The sequence below is a fragment of the Entelurus aequoreus genome, linkage group LG06, assembly GCF_033978785.1.
Source record: "Entelurus aequoreus isolate RoL-2023_Sb linkage group LG06, RoL_Eaeq_v1.1, whole genome shotgun sequence".
NCBI lineage: Eukaryota > Metazoa > Chordata > Actinopteri > Syngnathiformes > Syngnathidae > Entelurus > Entelurus aequoreus.
Window position 1 is genome coordinate 22,153,160 of NC_084736.1, and position 15,000 is coordinate 22,168,159.

Here is a 15,000-nt window from a genome sequence, read left to right on the forward strand (position 1 = left end):
TAACCATAACAACATTGTTTTTTATTCATTATTATTTTTGAGCAATGACAGTTAAAAAAATAAATAATAATAATAATAAATATTGGGTATCACTCAAATGAGTCATAATTATTTGTTTTCAACATCTAAATCTCTAGATCAACTTCAGATCTATCCCTCAATTATAAGTTATTATTTTTTCATGTTTTTTTCATTTGTTTTTGTTTTTTTGGCCTTTTTGCCAAAGAAAACCCTGCTTTCTTAATGGCAAAGACACAAAATATGTAATATTTCACACAAAAAATATTTCAAACAGCAATATTTGATATGAAGTAATTGGTGTGGTAATCTGTAAATGTCCTTGCCTATTTCTATTGTCTGCACCATGTTCACTCTCTCTCTCATCCACAGTATGGAGTGCAGCTGACGCAAGGCAGCAGCACACACCTGAGCTTGATTAGCAGCAGCCTATTTTAACTGGCTGCTGACGGCCGGTGAGCGCCGGAACTTTGCCATTGCTACCAAACGGTTGGTCGTGCAAGAGGACTCACTAAGTCGCGAACCTTTCACCTCAGGTTGGCCCGTTTAATCCTAGCCTTGTCTAGCGTTTTATTTTGGTACCTTGTTTTATCACTTCTCTCATGAAGTATATTTTTCCTAGCCTTGTCTAGCGCCTTTAGTTTTGTGTTTTTTATTTTACTCTCAGTAGTTTGTTACATGGTGTGTTGTGTTTTCCACCATCGCCATTGTTTTGTTTTGCTACCTTGTGCTTCCGCCAAATAAAGAGGAAGAACAATTGAAAACCCAAACTCGTCTCTGCATCCTTGGGATCCACATCACCACATCCTAACAGAAAGTTCCGGCCAAAACGATGGAACCCGCAGAGACAGACTCCTGGAAGAGAGCATTGCAAGGCCAGGCTCAAAGGATCAACCAGCAGGGGGACCAGCTTGACCACCTGAGCCGAGGTCTACAGGGGATGTCGGAGCGCCAAGACGCCATGTTGGAGCGAATCAACATGCTGTTAGCCACCGTCGTACCCACCTCGACCACCGTGCCTGACCAGGCATCCACCCAGCCTCCACAACCCGCTAGTACTAGCAATATACGCCTTTCCCGACCCGAACGTTTTTCCGGGGAAAAGGAAGACGTAAGACAATTCCTGACGCAGTGTGAACTCCATTTTGAGCTAAACGCGTCCGCTTTCACCTCTGAGCGGGCTAAAGTAGCGTTTGTGATCTCTCACCTGTCTGGCCGCGCTGGCACCTGGGCGACTGCCGAATGGAACCGTCAGACCACCTCCAGCTCCACATACGCGAACTTTTCCAAGTCCTTGAAGCAAATATTCCAACGACGACTCCCAGGTAGAGAGGCAGCGAGATCCCTTTTCCGGCTGCAACAGGGTTCACGACGGGTCGCGGATTACGCGATCGAGTTCCGCACCATGGCGGCCGACTGTGACTGGGGTCCCTCGGCGTTGTTGGACGCCTTCTTCCTGGGTCTCGCGGACGAAATTCGTCATATGATGATCCCGCTGTCACTCCCGACGAACCTGGATGATCTTATTGAGCTGGCGGTGCAAATCGACTTCCGCCTACTAGAGGAGAGGAGGGACCGACGGGGAAGACAAGCCCCACCTAGCAGCCAATCAGCGCCTGCTAGACCCGCCATCTGCAAGACGGAGCAACTCGTCCTCGAAGACACCTCTCCTTCATGGCAGATAGACGAGCCAATGCAACTGGGAGGCCGTCGACTCACCACCGCTGAGAGGGAACGCCGTTTTCGCCTCCAACTCTGCCTATACTGTGGAGGCGCTGATCACCTCATCTCCCGCTGCAAGGAACTGCCGCGCCCCGCCGCACGGCCACGAGCGCGCCCTCACTCGCCAGAGGACACGTCCACCAGAGGTCGCCGTTCTCCTTCGTTGGCCGCAGGCAGAATGCAGCTAAAAGGTACTCTTTCTTGGCCTAACCAACAAATAGACATTTGCGCTCTCATTGACTCGGGAGCAGATGATAACTTTTTGGATTTTGAGTTCATGAGACTCCATAAGATTCCTGTTGTAAAACTGTGTGTACCCAAGAGGGTGTATTCTCTAGATGGGCGCCTATTAGCCAGCATAACCCACCAGACACTCCCACTCAACCTGCGCTTGTCTGGAAATCATTGTGAGAAAATAATTTTTTTGATTGTGCCATCACGGTCCGCGCCCATCATTCTTGGGTTAACCTGGTTACAGAAGCATAACCCGAGCATAGACTGGCCTCGTTCGGCCATTATTAATTGGAGTGTTACCTGCCACCTACATTGTCTCCGTTCCGCAGCGGGATCTCACACACCGCCACCTACCACCGTTGTAGAGAACATAGACTTGACAAACGTGCCCACAAACTACCATGACTTAAGAGCGGTGTTTAGCAAAGATAGAGCACTCTCACTTCCCCCCCACCGACCCTACGATTGCGGTATCGATTTGCTAGCCGGAGCGGCTTTACCATCGACCCGTTTGTACAAGGTGTCGAACACCGAACTCAAAGCACTAGAGGAATACATAAACACTTCAATAGCTGCGGGCCTCATTCGCCCCTCGACCGCACCAGTAGCCGCCGGATTTTTTTTTGTCGAAAAGAAGGACAAGTCCCTACGGCCTTGTATAGACTACCGCGCTCTTAATCTGATTACTGTCAAGAATAAGTATCCTCTTCCTCTCCTTGATTCTGCATTTACTCCCTTACAGTCCGCAAGGTTTTTTACTAAACTCGATCTACGTAACGCGTACCATCTAGTTCGCATCCGAGAGGGGGATGAATGGAAGACCGCATTCAACACTCCTCTCGGACATTTTGAGTATCTTGTCATGCCGTTTGGACTTACAAATGCACCTGGCGTTTTTCAGGGCTTCATTAATGATATTTTTCGGGACATGACAGGGCGGTTTCTCTTCGTTTACCTGGACGACATATTAATTTATTCTTCGACATTTGACGAACATGTGCAGCAGGTTCGGTTAGTCCTTCAACGTTTGCTCGAAAATAAACTGTTCGTCAAGGCAGAAAAATGCGAGTTTCACTCATCTTCCATACCCTTCTTAGGATTTATCATTGAGGAGGGTAGACTCAGACCGGACCCTGCTAAGGTCAAAGCAGTAGTAGACTGGCCCACTCCGGTGTCCAAGAAGCACCTCCAGAGATTCTTGGGCTTCTCTAATTTTTATCGGCGATTTATTCGCAATTTTAGTCGCGTCGCGGAGCCACTTACGAGGCTAACTTCTACTAAGGTTCTGTTTGAATGGACACCCGATGCTAATTCCGCGTTCCTAAGGCTAAAAAGATTGTTTACGTCGGCTCCTGTGCTTTGTTACCCTGACCGTTCTCTCCAATTTTTTGTTGAAGTGGACGCTTCTGATTCAGGTGTAGGGGCCGTACTCTCCCAGCAATCTACCAGCGACCAGAAGTTGCACCCCTGTGCTTTCTTCTCTCGTCGCCTATCCCCTGCCGAGAAGAATTATGACATTGGCAACAGGGAGCTTCTGGCGGTCATCTTGGCCCTTCAGGAGTGGAGACACTGGCTGGAAGGGGCGGAGCTACCATTCATCGTCTACACGGACCACAAGAACCTGTCCTACTTAAGGACCGCACAGAGACTGAACCCTCGCCAGGCCAGGTGGGCACTATTTCTGACCCGTTTTAACTTTATCATCACTTTCCGACCTGGTTCTCAGAATGGGAAGCCCGATGCCCTGTCCCGTGTCTACTCTTCGTCCTTGGAAGATTCCTCACCTGAACCTATTGTTCCCCATACCCACTTCATTGGGGGACTCCAGTGGGACATCGAGCGGCAGGTCTTGGAGGCCCTGAAGTCGGACACATCTCCGCGGGGCTGCCCACCAGGTCGGCTGTTTGTGGTTCCTCGGCTCCGTTCCAGCGTTCTGGATTGGGCACATGGGTCGAAGATCGCTTGCCATCCAGGCATTCGTCGCACCAGTTTTATCCTCTCCCAGCGTTTTTGGTGGCCATCCATTCTGGCAGATACGAAGGCGTTTGTGGCAGCATGTCGGGTCTGCTCCCGGAACAAGGCATCCCACCAGGCTCCAGCAGGACTGCTACACCCATTACCCATCCCCTCCCGCCCGTGGTCACACATAGCTGTGGATTTTGTCACAGGACTGCCCCCCTCTGAGGGAAGCGACACCATTTTGACCATTGTGGACCGGTTCTCGAAGATGGCCCATTTCGTAGCCCTCCCCAAGCTGCCGTCTGCTCTTGAAACAGCCCAATTATTAGTGCTCCACGCTTTCCGGCTGCACGGCATCCCCACTGATGTTGTATCCGACAGAGGGCCACAGTTCTCCTCGGCCGTCTGGAGAGCATTCTGCAAGTCTCTGGGGGCCTCCCCTAGCCTATCCTCCGGCTACCACCCTCAGAGCAATGGACAGACCGAGCGGACCAACCAAGACCTGGAGGCGGCCATCCGGTGCACTTGTCATCAGCAACCCGCAACCTGGTCTGAAAGTCTCCCTTGGATAGAATACGCTCACAACTCTCTCATTAGCTCCGCCACCGGTCTGTCTCCATTTCACGTCGCCTATGGTTTCCAACCCCCAGTTTTTCCTTCTACCCAACCCAATGCCGACGTACCATCCGTAACGGCACACCTGCGTCGGGCTCACCAGGCTTGGCGCAACACCAGGGCTGCGTTAAAAAGAACATCGGCCAGGAACCAGGCCTTAGCCAACCGACATCGCACACCAGCCCCACACTACCAGTTGGGACAGAAGGTCTGGTTATCGTCTCGGGACCTACCATTGGCCACCGAATCTAGGAAACTGGCTCCCAGGTTCATTGGACCATTCCCCATTGCCAAGATCATCAATCGTGTGGCAGTCAAGCTCCATCTCCCTAGATCTCTCAAGTGCCATCCTGTTTTTCACGTGTCCCGCATCAAGCCTGTCTCATCCAGCCCACTCAGCCCTCCGGAGGTACCGCCTCCTCCACCCAGGCTGGTTGATGGTCACCCAGCATTTACTGTAAACACCATCTTGGATGTGAGAAGAAGGGGAAGGGGTTTCCAATACCTGGTGGACTGGGAGGGGTACGGCCCAGAGGAACGGTCATGGATTTCTAGATCACTTATAATTGACAAGGACTTGATCAAGGACTTTTACGTTCGATTCCCAGACAAGCCAGGTAGGCCGCCAGGAGGCGTCCGTTGAGGGGGGGGTACTGTGGTAATCTGTAAATGTCCTTGCCTATTTCTATTGTCTGCACCATGTTCACTCTCTCTCTCATCCACAGTATGGAGTGCAGCTGACGCAAGGCAGCAGCACACACCTGAGCTTGATTAGCAGCAGCCTATTTTAACTGGCTGCTGACGGCCGGTGAGCGCCGGAACTTTGCCATTGCTACCAAACGGTTGGTCGTGCAAGAGGACTCACTAAGTCGCGAACCTTTCACCTCAGGTTGGCCCGTTTAATCCTAGCCTTGTCTAGCGTTTTATTTTGGTACCTTGTTTTATCACTTCTCTCATGAAGTATATTTTTCCTAGCCTTGTCTAGCGCCTTTAGTTTTGTGTTTTTATTTTACTCTCAGTAGTTTGTTACATGGTGTGTTGTGTTTTCCACCATCGCCATTGTTTTGTTTTGCTACCTTGTGCTTCCGCCAAATAAAGAGGAAGAACAATTGAAAACCCAAACTCGTCTCTGCATCCTTGGGATCCACATCACCACATCCTAACAATTGGAGCCTTGAATAGGTCAATAACCATAACAACATTGTTTTTGATTCATTATTATTTTTTGAGCAATGACAGTTTCAAAGAGTAATTGTGTTATCAGTAGAGATGTCCGATAATGGCTTTTTTGCCGATATCCGATATTCCGATATTGTCCAACTCTTAATTACCGATTCCGATATCAATCGATATCGGTATATACAGTCAGGGAATTAACACATTATTATGCCTAATTTTGTTGTGATGCCCCGCTGGATGCATTAAACAATGTAACAAGGTTTTCCAAAATAAATCAACTTATGTTATGGAAAAAAATGCCAACATGGCACTGCCATATTTATTATTGAAGTCACAAAGTGCATTATTTTTTTTAACATGCCTCAAAACAGCAGCTTGGAATTTGGGACATGCTCTCCCTGAGAGAGCATGAGGAGGTTGAGGTGGGCGGGGTTGAGATGGAGGGGGGGGGTAGGGGGTAGCAGGGCGTGTATATTGTAGCGTCCCGGAAGAGTTAGTGCTGCAAGGGGTTCTGGGTATTTGTTCTGCTGTGTTTATGTTGTGTTACGGTGCAGATTTTCTCCCGGAATGTGTTTGTCATTCTTGTTTGGTGTGGGTTCACAGTGTGGCACATATCTGTAAGAGTGTTAAAGTTGTTTATACTGCCACCCTCAGTGTGACCTGTATGGCTGTTGACCAAGTATGCCTTGCATTCACTTGTGTGTGTGAAAAGCTGAAGTTACTCTGTGACTGGGTCGGCACGCAAAGGAAGTGCCTTTAAGGTTTATTGGCGCTCTGTACTTCTACCTACGTCAGTGTACACAGCGGTGTTTTAAAAAGTCATAAATTTTACTTTTTAAAACCGATACAGATAATTTTGCATTTGTCGGCCGATAATATCGGCAATCCGATATTATCAGACATCTCTAGTTATCAGTCAACATTTCAACGTTTTGCTCTTTTATTCCCACTTTTTTTAATGGATTGTTTCAATAGTATTCTTAGACTGTCACACACCATTAAAAAATTAGCTCGGGGCCACAATTGGCCCCCGGGCTGCACTTTGGACACCCCTTGGCTAGAGGCTAAAACAATAATAATAATAAAAGCCGTGAACTTTGCTGATTGGAATTCTTCTATTGTGCGAGTGGAGCACAAGACAAAAAGCTGCCGTGAAGCCTTAATCCCACAGGAAGTTTCGGGAATAAGAGCTTTGGCTCTGCTTTGTTACGCCACATCAGGTGACTCCAGCCTCTCCTTTGACTCTGCATCCGCCCGCCATTCATCAATCGCTCGCCGCATACCTGTGGGAACTCGATGACGGCCCGGGAATGAGGTAACGCCACACTGGACCAGCTGTGCGGCGCTGGCTTGGCAGAAAGTTAGCATTAGCCTAAAGAGTTCTACTATGGAAGATGAGATCAATCACACTCTTGTTAACTCTCTTGGCACTCACACGGGCAGTTAGGGGTGTCCCGACACAAACTTTTTCACTTCCCATACCATACCCATATTGGAGCCCTGAGTATTGGCCGATACCTATATTGATCCGATACAATATCAGCGAGAATCATACATATTTTTATTATTGTGTAGAGTGGAGAGTTGGAAAATGTTTGAAGAACAACAACACCGCCCTATTTATTATTAACCTTGTGGAATGGACTTATGCTGTCTTTAAGTTGAAGTGGAGTGGTATTTTTTTGGTGACAGTGAATTCATGAAGTTAAGCTCATGACAGTAAGTCAAATGATGTGGACACGTTTGTTACTGGATACTTTCTAATATGCCTTGGTGACTTTGTATATGAAATGTGGGGCGGTATAGCTCGGTTGGTAGAGTGGCCGTGCCAGCAACTTGAGGGTTCCAGGTTCGATCCCCACTTCCGCCATCGTAGTCACTGCCGTTGTGTCCTTAGGCAAGACACTTTACCCACCTGCTCCCAGTGCCACCCACACTGGTTTAAATGTAACTTAGATATTGGGTTTCACTATGTAAAGTGCTTTGAGTCACTAGAGAAAAAGCGCTATATAAATATAATTCACACAATTCACAATATGCAACTATAATTATTGAAAGTTAAGTTAAAGTTAAAGTACCAATGATTGTCACACACACACTAGGTGTGGTGAAATTTGTCCTCTGCATTTGACCCATCCCCTTGTTCACCCCTTGGGAGGTGAGGGGAGCAGTGAGCAGCAGCGGTGCCACCCCCGGGAATCATTTTGGTGATTTAACCGCCAATTCCAACCCTTAATGCTGAGTGCCAAGCAGGGAAGTAATGGGTCCCATTTGTATAGTCTTTGGTATGACTCGGCCGGGGTTTAAACTCACAACCTACCGATCTCAGGGCGGACACTCTAACCACAAGGCCACTGAGCAGGCTCAGCTGAAAGTTGAAATTTGATATTTATATTGACAAATGTGCAGTTTTACACTGCAATATTGTCCAATGATTATCTTGTATGTCTAGCTTGTGTGCTATTGTGTGCTTAGCTGTTGTGTAGCTGCTAGCTCCTAGGCAAAACACGCGTATTTATTTATAGAGCACAATTCATACACAAGGCAATGCAAAGTAATTTATAAGAAATGACAAGAAGGCTAACATAAAAACAAGACAATCATAATTCAAATTCAAATCAAAGAGATAAAGTTGTCATCTGCAGAATTAAATAAGTGTGTCTGGATTTGAACATTGAGGCCTGTCTCACATCTTCTGGAAGCTCCTGATAGTCAATAGTCTATACCATGTTTACCTTTTGTAACTGACGTACTTGCATACTACTACGCATACAAAGTCAGAAGTTTATTAAAAGGTATCCAGTAACAAACGTGTCCGCATCATTCAACTCACTGTGTCCTGAGCTTAACTTAATTAATTACTGTGACCACTAGGTGTCCCCAAAAACAAATTATCACTCCACTTCAAAAGACTGTATCCGTCATAAAGTTAGTGTTTTTCAAACCACACGTTGTAGTTTAATTTCAAATTGATCAAAGATTTTGTAGCATTCCACACTACAAAACAAAAGTATGATTTGTGCTGATATTGTATCAGATTATTAGAGGTGTTGGTTAATATGCAAAAATACAATATGGGTATTGTATCGGAAGTTAAACAGTTGCAACAGGACACTCCTAATATCATGCCTTCATAATCCCAAATTAAGTGAATATTTTGAGAATCATGGGTGTGCTTGAGCCTTAAAGGGGGTGTGTCCACTTGGAGAAGGCAAGGCACTATATATACACGTTGTAATTAGGGATGGGTTATAAGGCGCCCTGCAGATGAATGGTCTATTTTCGATCTTTTTTATAGGGCGCATTAAAGGAGTCATATTATTTATTTATTTTTCCAAATGTAAAACACTTCCTTGTGGTCTACATAACATGTAATGGTGGTTATTTGGTCAAAATGTTGCATAGATTATATTTTACAGATTATCTTCAAGCCGCTTTCTGACAGTCGCTTCCGGATGCGCCGTTTAGTGGGCGGCCTTATTTACGTGGCTCATCTTCGACAGCGTGTTCTCCCCGTCATCTTTGTTGTAGCGGTGTAGCGTGCAAGGACGGGAGTGGAAGAAGTGTCAAAAGATGGAGCTAACTCTTTTAATGACATTCAGACTTTACTTAAATCAATAATGGAGCAGCATCTCCTCATCCGGAAACAACAACAACGCCGGAAATGTGTCCCGTGAAAAACCGTCTGACCGGAACTCTCTAATAACTAAAGTTCCTTGGGTAAATAATGTAAACTCACTATACCGGTATGTTTTAGCGCTTTCATGGCGAGTTTACTGACTGATATAAGTAAGAACTTTACACTACTTTATATTAGAAATGGCAACAGCGGAGGATGAATGTCCCATAACAAGAAGATAGAGAAAAAGAAGAAGCTTATCGACAACAATGGCGGACGGGCGCAATTTTTCAGGATTTATGCAGATCCCAAATACAGATCAGCAGGTAACAGAAGGTAAGAAAAGTTGCTTTTGCATAATATTGCAAAACAAAACGCCAGATAATATGTCTTACCTTATACACACACCATAATAATACTCCTATGTTTAATGCGCCGACAAGCCATCAAGCGGTGTGGCTTCATAGCTTATCAAAGTCGTACTAAAACATTTTGATAGATTTTTGAGCGCAGTGTGTAATGTTCTATATATTCAATGGAACATATAAAATGTTGGTGTTGTTTACTTGAGTCATATTGCCGTCTACACGTATCTCTTGTTTGTGAGACTGCCGTCATAGTGCAGTCTACACGCATCTCTTATGTTTAGTTTAGTCTTTATTTGAAGGGACAATGTACGGAAACATTAAGCTCAAAGACAGATATGTTCTGTACCAGATTATAACTAAATAGCTAATTTCCATCTGCAGTCCCTGGCTACCTAAATTAAAGGGATACAAAAATCATGCAATAAGATTATGACAATAAAATCATACACAAGTATTAAGAAAAAAGTCATAAAATGCCCTTTCATGGACACATACTTAATATACAATACAACCACACCTCATTTACATCATCACACAAAGACAATACATGCTTTTGTTCACATCTGTCATCATTTGTAAAAACAACCAATGATTTTACCAGACACACCTCACAATTTACAATAAAAATGCTCTCATGGATAAATATAATACACATTAGGTTGATGTGTCAAACATAATGCCCATATTAGTGACCGTGTGAGCAGCTTTGATTGCTCCAAAGCCACTTTTTAACTTCAATTGTGAATGAAGAGTAATCTGTTAGACTTTTCAAGTTTGTTGTGAGGTCGTTCCATTCCTTTATGGCTTTATATGAAAAGGCTGATTGTGCAAAAGAGGTTTTACATCTGGGTACGCTACACTGCCCCCTTGTGGAGGCTTGTGTGTTTGTAGTTGTCACAGCAGATGTAAACTGGACAAAGTGCTTAAGTGGTGCTGGTGCAGTGTTATTTAAGATTCGATGGGCCATTCGTATTGATGCTAATCTTTGAATGTTAGCTAAATTTAACAATCTATATTTTTGGAGAACTAAACAATAATGGTGGTGTTGTTTGAGTGCCATCTACTGGTCACACTTATTACATCATGTACCAAATAAAATTGCTTCGAGGTGGGTAAGCTCAACCAAACATATTCCTTACATTCTGTGCACCGGGTTATAAAGCGCACTGTCAAGTTTAGAGGAAAAAAAAAAGGATTTTGATTGCGCCTTATAGTCCGGAAAATACGGTAACCAAAACAACATAAACTATACACGACTGCCATCTAAAGTCTTGGACTTGCAACGGTAATTGGCACTTAGGTGTCATATTTGAAATAGAGACCCAGAAATGTGAAAACAAGATATAGCAGTTATCATAATCAGCTTATTTTTAACCGCCCTCAGTGGCCTAGTGGTTAGAGTGTCCGCCCTGAGATCGGTAGGTTGTGAGTTCAAACCCCGGCCGAGTCATACCAAAGACTATAAAAATGGGACCCATTACCTCCCTGCTTGGCACTCAGCATCAAAGGTTGGAATTGGGGGTTGAATCACAAAAAATGATTCCCGGGCGCGGCCACCGCTGCTGCCCACTGCTCCCCTCACCTCCCAGGGGGTGATCAAGGGTGATGGGTCAAATGCAGAGAATAATTTCGCCACACCTAGTGTGTGTGTGACATCACTTTAACTTTTAACTTTAACTTTAAATGTTGCAACAGAGATGAGATGTTATCAATAACAATGCTGTTGAGTACCGGTATCGAGTACCAGGTACCGGGAATTGGTACCGTATTGGTTCAAATACTTGTGATATATCCTTAATATGCGATAGTATGCTTGGTTGATCTTCTCCCAAAGCAAACGAGACGAAGGTGAACATCATACATGGCAAGAATAAGTCGGACTGGCAGGAACGCGACGCGGGTCAAAGCAGCTCGGTGACTCCATCCAAGAACCTTTCACACCTCACCTGTCAGGAGGAAGGAGGACTTATTTTAAAGAGGCGAGACCACCCATCCTTCTCCGACAAACTATTCCTGTGCTTGTTTATAGCGTGCTGCGCTCCTTCCAGATCCCCTCCGACGCCGCCGAGATGGTCACGTGGTCCCTCCGAGGGAGACGAGGGCAGGAGGCCCCCGGAGCTGACACGGTGTGAGGAACTTGGTAGAGGTAAGTGGTGCCGGGGGCCTGGGAGACGGCGGTAATGTGTTGGCTGGAACAGGATATGTGTGCGTCTGTTTGGAACGAACTCTACGTGAGAAGTATTTTAGTGGAGTGATAAGCAGATCTAGATGACCGGTGAAAACGGCGAAGGCGAGATATATAGGAGTGTTCCACCTGCCTTGGCACAGGTCCCTCCATCCTCCTCTCGGGTTTCGAGCCCGCCTCTGATTTACGGCCTTTGTTGACTAAAGCGCCGGCGCATATTTTAGTCGCCATGACAGCTTACACGGCAAACATACGTTACGGGCCGGACGGCCAAATGTCAGGGTGTTCTTCTACCATGTGACGCGTATCGTTTACTCATGTAAATAGTCATGCTTTCTAATTCTTTACAAAACATCTGCTATCGACACATCAATATGTAAGAGATAAACATACTAACCACGACCAAATAATGTTAATTTATCAAAATAATGAAGCACTCAGACAGCGCAGACCTACGCCAGGCCACATACCTTCCAAAAATAAGAAAATAAAAAAATCCTGTAATCTATACAGTGATTCGGAATAGCCTCAAAATGCAATTATTTGTTTCTTTTTCCATTTCTGACATCTTCTACAAGTTTCATCGAATTCCACCCATAACTTTTTAAGGTTTCTATAGACCAGGGGTGTCCAAACTTTCTCCACTGAGCAAGCCGGTGGACATTTTGGGTAACACTTTAGTATGGGAAACATATTCACCATTAATTAGTTGCTTATTAAAGTAACAAAGACTTAATTTAGAGTTATTTGGACTAGGGCTGCAACAACTAATTGATTAAATCGATTCAAATCGATTATAAAAATAGTTGGTGATTAATTTAGTCATCGATGCGTTGGATCTATGCTAGGGTCCTTTTTTTACATTTTTATTTATTTATTTATTTTAATTTTAAATAAACCTTTGTTTATAAACTGCAACATTTACAAACAGCTGAGAAACAATAATCAAAATAAGTATGGTGCCAGTATGCTGTTTTTTTTCAATAAAATACTGGATAGGATAGAAATGTAGTTTGTCTCTTTTATCCGATTATTAATCGATCAATCGAAGTAATAATTGACAGATTAATCGATTATCAAATTAGTTGTTAGTTGCAGCCCTAATTTGGACACTAGGGGAACATATAAGGGTTAGGGTTACTAATAAGCAATAATTCTGAGGTTATTGAGGGAAGACTCTTAGTTAATGGCTTACTGGTTGTATAATAAGGCCATGCAGAATAAGGCATTAATAAGTACTTAATAATGACTAATTAAGAGCCAATATGTTACTAGTTTGCATGTTAATAAGCAACTAATTAATGGTGAATATTTTCCCCATACTAAAGTGTTACCCCATTTTGATATTTTTATACAACATATTAGGGCCGGGCGATATGGACGAAAAAGTATATCTCGATATATTTTTACTTAAACTCGATATTCGATATATATCTCGATATATTTTTTGGTGAAAGTATACATATAAAGATATTCATTTTTGAGCGATATTCATTGAAATTGAAGTGAATGACAGCTGTACTGTAAACACTTTTATTAACCCAGTTAGTCAAGATTAGGGCTGCAACTAACGATTAATTTGATAATCGATTAATCTGTCGATTATTACTTCGATTAATAATCGGATAAAAGAAACAAACTACATTTCTATCCTTTCCAGTATTTTATTGAAAAAAAACAGCATACTGGCACCATACTTATTTTGATTATTGTTTCTCAGCTGTTTGTACATATTGCAGTTTATAAATGTAGGTTTATAAAAAAATAAAAAAATTTAATTTAAAAAAAATATATAAAAATTGCCTCTGCGCATGCGCAGAGCATAGATCCAACGAATCGATGACTAAATTAATCGCCAACTATTTTTATCATCGATTTTAATCGATTTAATCGATTAGTTGTTGCAGCCCTAGTCAAGATGGGTAATAACAGCACATAAAAAGAAACTGTTTAAGTACCACAGAATTACATAACATAAATAAAATAGAAAACTATTATTTCTACATAAAATAATACAAAATGTATCAAACTCAGATAAAAAAATTACATTTGCAGGCAGGCACTTTGTGATTTCCCTTCCTGGATCGATGACCCGCCCTATCTTGCTTCTGATTGGCCTGTCCCTAACCAATCGTGACTCATCATAGTAAATAACCAACCAATCACGGATGTTCTTATACGTGCAAGCACATCTTGGAAGGAGGAAGGGGGGCGGGGGGTATAATAGCCCATGGAGGGGGGAAGTGGGAGAACAAGGAACACAACAAATAAGCGGCGTTTTGGTCATTTTAACGTGAAATACATTATATCGATATTACGATATTTTCTTAATTCATATTTTGTTTAAAAATATACCGATATACAGTGTTGGGTTAGTTACTGAAAACCAGTAACTAGTTACAATTACTAGTTACTTAATTTCAAAAGTAACTCAGTTACTAACTCAGTTACTTACATCAAAAAGTAATGCGTTACTGTGAAAAGTAACTATTTAGTTACTTCTTTTTTTCTTCTTTTTTTTTAAAGCTCCCATTAATGCCCTTTTAGCCTTCATTACAATACTGTTATTGCACTGGAGAATAATACAATCAGTTGATCAACTTGACATGCATTTTTATTTTCATTTTAACATAATTAATGAAAAACTTAACATAAAAAGGCATTTCTCCTTTTTTTAAATTTGGACCAATGACCATTAATAAAAAACAACTTAAAGTGCAACATAAGAAGGCACATCATCTTCCTTGAAACATAGATAGTGAAATAAAGCCTGACATCTCGAGTGATGCTGCTGTCTTCCAGACTTGGAGCCATGGATTGTACAATCCTTGTTTTCAGTGGCAGGATCATTGACACAGATGGTGAAGTTTCAGTGCTCAGTAGAGATGTAACACTTTTGAGGGGTTTAAGCACCTGGAGGACCTCCTCTGCCACTCTCACATCATCATCAGACAGGTTGATGATGTCTTTGACATTTTTCTTCAGGGTGTTGTGGGTCAATGCAGAGTATATAGCTGCCTGCTGCTGCAACATATCATAAGTGGAGTTCCACTTTGTTTGGACATCATGTATGAGCTTTATGAGTAGGCAGCTTTAGCATT

The 15,000-nt window shown here is 43.4% G+C and overlaps 1 protein-coding gene across 3 annotated transcripts in view; it reads right to left on the reverse strand.

The window, feature by feature from the left end:
* mybpc2a (myosin binding protein Ca) overlaps nt 1-15,000 on the reverse strand; it is a 134,700-nt gene that overhangs the window by 114,956 nt on the left and 4,744 nt on the right. The window contains exon 1 of one of the 3 annotated variants that reach the window (XM_062050250.1): nt 1,226-1,819. The exons of 1 other annotated variant lie outside the window; for it this stretch is intronic. In XM_062050250.1, coding sequence (XP_061906234.1) covers nt 1,226-1,292 — 67 coding nt within the window. In that variant the 5' untranslated portion in view covers nt 1,293-1,819. Of the gene's footprint in view, nt 1-1,225; nt 1,820-15,000 lie in introns of those variants that run through there. One more of the 3 variants, XM_062050252.1, reaches the window with a different exon arrangement.